This window comes from Malus sylvestris, chromosome 1 (genome assembly GCF_916048215.2).
Source record: "Malus sylvestris chromosome 1, drMalSylv7.2, whole genome shotgun sequence".
In the NCBI taxonomy this organism is placed as follows: Eukaryota; Viridiplantae; Streptophyta; class Magnoliopsida; order Rosales; family Rosaceae; genus Malus; species Malus sylvestris.
Genome location: NC_062260.1, coordinates 24,030,184 through 24,033,265, shown reverse-complemented (window position 1 = coordinate 24,033,265; position 3,082 = coordinate 24,030,184). Strand labels below are relative to the sequence as shown.

The window sequence follows — 3,082 nt, the reverse complement described above, 5'->3', positions numbered from 1 at the left end:
TTTCCCTCTTGATTCTTCATGTAATTAACTTCTAGAAAAGACTATATATATGCATGGTCAACACAGAATGTGACGAATATCGATCTGTTAAATATTTTCTAGTGGTATAGCTAACCGTGCAGGTATATATGCAACGCTTTTTGCCACTAGAGAAAGAATGCACCATTGGTATATTGTGCATCTAATTTAGTTTTGGTCGGTGGACCATTACGATTGTCTTCACGTTGGAAAAAAGTGGAGTTTCACTCTTTTTGTATTTGCATTAACATAAAGTACATGCAAAAATATAGTATATATTACCAATATTCATACCTTTATTGAATTATTATTCAATCCCATCTAGAAGGAAGACTTGAGAAGCAAGCATTGAAGAAATAATTCGCTTGGTATGTATAGGCCAGTGGGTGCAACAACTCCCACAGGGTTGAACTAAGTTTGCTCAAGAATCTGACCATTTTTCGAATCAAAACCTAATCAGCTGACCCCAAACAACAGTCTCTCTCCTCAAAATTTTACTATAAAAGCATCCCCCACTCTATCACTTCAGCACTCAAACTACCACATTCTCTCTATCATTCAAACAAATGGAGGCACTCAACGCTATTTTCGTCAACAAGATTCGCTTCACGTTATGCCTTTTCGGTCTTTGCCTTCTCGTGGCGTCATCGACAATGTCCTTGGCAGAACCCCAAATTCACAAGCATGAGTTTGTTGTAAGTTTAATTTCTGTATTGCTTGTATACTTGCATATGTTTTAGACCGGTTCATGTTTCTTCTTCTTATATACTTAATAAATTACTCACCATTTATTTAATATTAAATGGGATATACGCTTATACAGGTTCAAGCAACACCAGTGAAGAGGCTGTGCAAAACCCAAAACTCCATCACAGTGAATGGACAGCTCCCTGGACCAACCTTGGAAGTAAACAATGGTGACACTCTTGTCGTCAAAGTCACCAACAGAGCTCAATACAACGTCACCATCCACTGGTAACTAACAACATGTTTCTTATGCTGTCTAACAGTCATGTAAGAAATTAAAAATTATCTACTCTTCACTTTCTCATAAAAAATAAACATTTCAGGCATGGGATTAGGCAAATGAGAACTGGATGGGCAGATGGGCCAGAATTTGTGACTCAGTGCCCGATTAGGCCAGGAGGGAGCTACACCTACCGCTTTACAATTCAAGGGCAAGAAGGTACTCTGTGGTGGCATGCTCACAGCTCATGGCTTAGAGCCACCGTTTACGGAGCACTCATCATTCATCCTAAACAAGGAGACTCCTACCCCTTCACTAAACCGAAAAGTGAAACAACCCTTCTTCTCGGTGAATGGTGGAACGCTAACCCTATCGATGTCTTGAGGCAGGCGACTATGACAGGAGCAGCTCCAAATGTTTCTGATGCATACACCATCAATGGTCAACCTGGTGATCTTTACAACTGCTCAAGCCAAGGTACCATAATTGCAATTCTATCCTTGATAAAACATTATGATATTGATGTAACAACTAAGTTTAACGTGCCACGCACATAATATGTGTTTAAACTTACCCGGTAATTGATGTAATAAGTAAATCTTATGTGCCACGTATAAACTAGTAAATTTTTATTATGATTTCTGTATGCAGACACTGTCATAGTTCCTATAGACTCCGGCGAGACCAACCTTCTTAGAGTCATCAACGCTGCACTCAACCAACCTCTTTTCTTCTCCGTGGCCAACCACAAGCTCACCGTTGTTAGTGCTGATGCCTCCTACACCAAACCTTTCACTACCACGGTTCTCATGCTAGGGCCTGGGCAGACCACTGATGTTTTAATCACCGGTGACCAGTCACCAGCCCGGTACTACTTGGCGGCGAGTGCTTATTTCAGCGCGCAAAATGCAGCATTCGACAACACCACCACCACCGCCATTCTTGAATACAAGTCTGCCCCTTGCAGCCCCAATTGCAAAAACAGTTCAGCAGCCAAACCAATTATGGCACAACTCCCTGCTTTCAATGACACAAACACTGCTTCTGCTTTCACCAAGAGTTTCAGAAGTCCAAGAAAAGTTGAAGTCCCAACTGAAATCGATGAAAATCTCTTCTTCACAATTGGTCTTGGACTCAACAACTGCCCGAAATTTTTTGGATCCCAAAGGTGCCAAGGCCCAAATGGGACACGCTTCACAGCCAGCATGAACAATGTGTCCTTCGTGCTTCCAAACAACATTTCAATCCTTCAGGCATACCTACAAAACATCCCTGGAGTTTTCACTGCTGATTTTCCAGCAAACCCTCCGACGAAATTCGACTACACTGGCAATGTGAGTCGCTCTCTTTGGCAACCAATGTCAGGCACTAGAGGATACAAGTTGAAGTATGGATCAAGGGTGCAGGTTGTGCTGCAGGACACAAGCATCGTCACACCAGAAAACCATCCTATCCATCTTCACGGATACGATTTTTACATCCTTGCTGAGGGTTTTGGAAATTTCAATGCCCAGACTGATACCAAAAAGTTCAACCTTATTGATCCACCTCTGAGGAACACAGTGGCAGTGCCTGCGAATGGATGGGCAGTCATTCGATTTGTCGCTGACAATCCAGGTAAAAATTTCACTTTTAAACAAGACAATATTCTATTTTGAAATTATGACTCAGTGTCAATGTGTTTAAGATTTTTATATATTTAAATAAATATTTGACATATGTAGGTGCATGGATAATGCATTGTCACTTGGATGTCCACATCAACTGGGGTTTGGCCATGGTGTTCTTGGTGGACAATGGAGTTGGGGCACTGCAGTCAGTCGAGCAACCACCGGTGGATCTGCCTCTTTGTTAAGAATCTATAGATCATCTCGATAGCAACTTTCGTAAAACCCGATTACCGGGTTTTCATTTTTCCCTTTTGTCAGTTGTATGATTTCATTGTTGTATGAGTTTCCCCTGCATTTTGGGGGTCTAGTTTCTTACTCGATCTTTTTTATTGTCTAGGATATGTGTACCTCAAGTAACAAAACTATGATTGGTTCAAAGAATGTCTTGAGAATCAAACAATTACGATTATATGTTTTTTAGTTTAAA

The 3,082-nt window shown here is 41.0% G+C and overlaps 1 protein-coding gene across 1 annotated transcript; it reads left to right on the top strand.

Moving 5' to 3' along the window:
- Positions 1–412: 412 nt before the first annotated feature.
- Positions 413–3,082, top strand: LOC126625265 (laccase-12-like). Its single transcript, XM_050294359.1, has 5 exons — positions 413–713; positions 842–993; positions 1,089–1,462; positions 1,637–2,602; positions 2,710–3,082. The coding sequence occupies exons 1-5, from the start codon at positions 585–587 to the stop codon at positions 2,838–2,840; spliced, it is 1,752 nt and encodes a 583-aa protein (XP_050150316.1). The 5' UTR covers positions 413–584; the 3' UTR covers positions 2,841–3,082.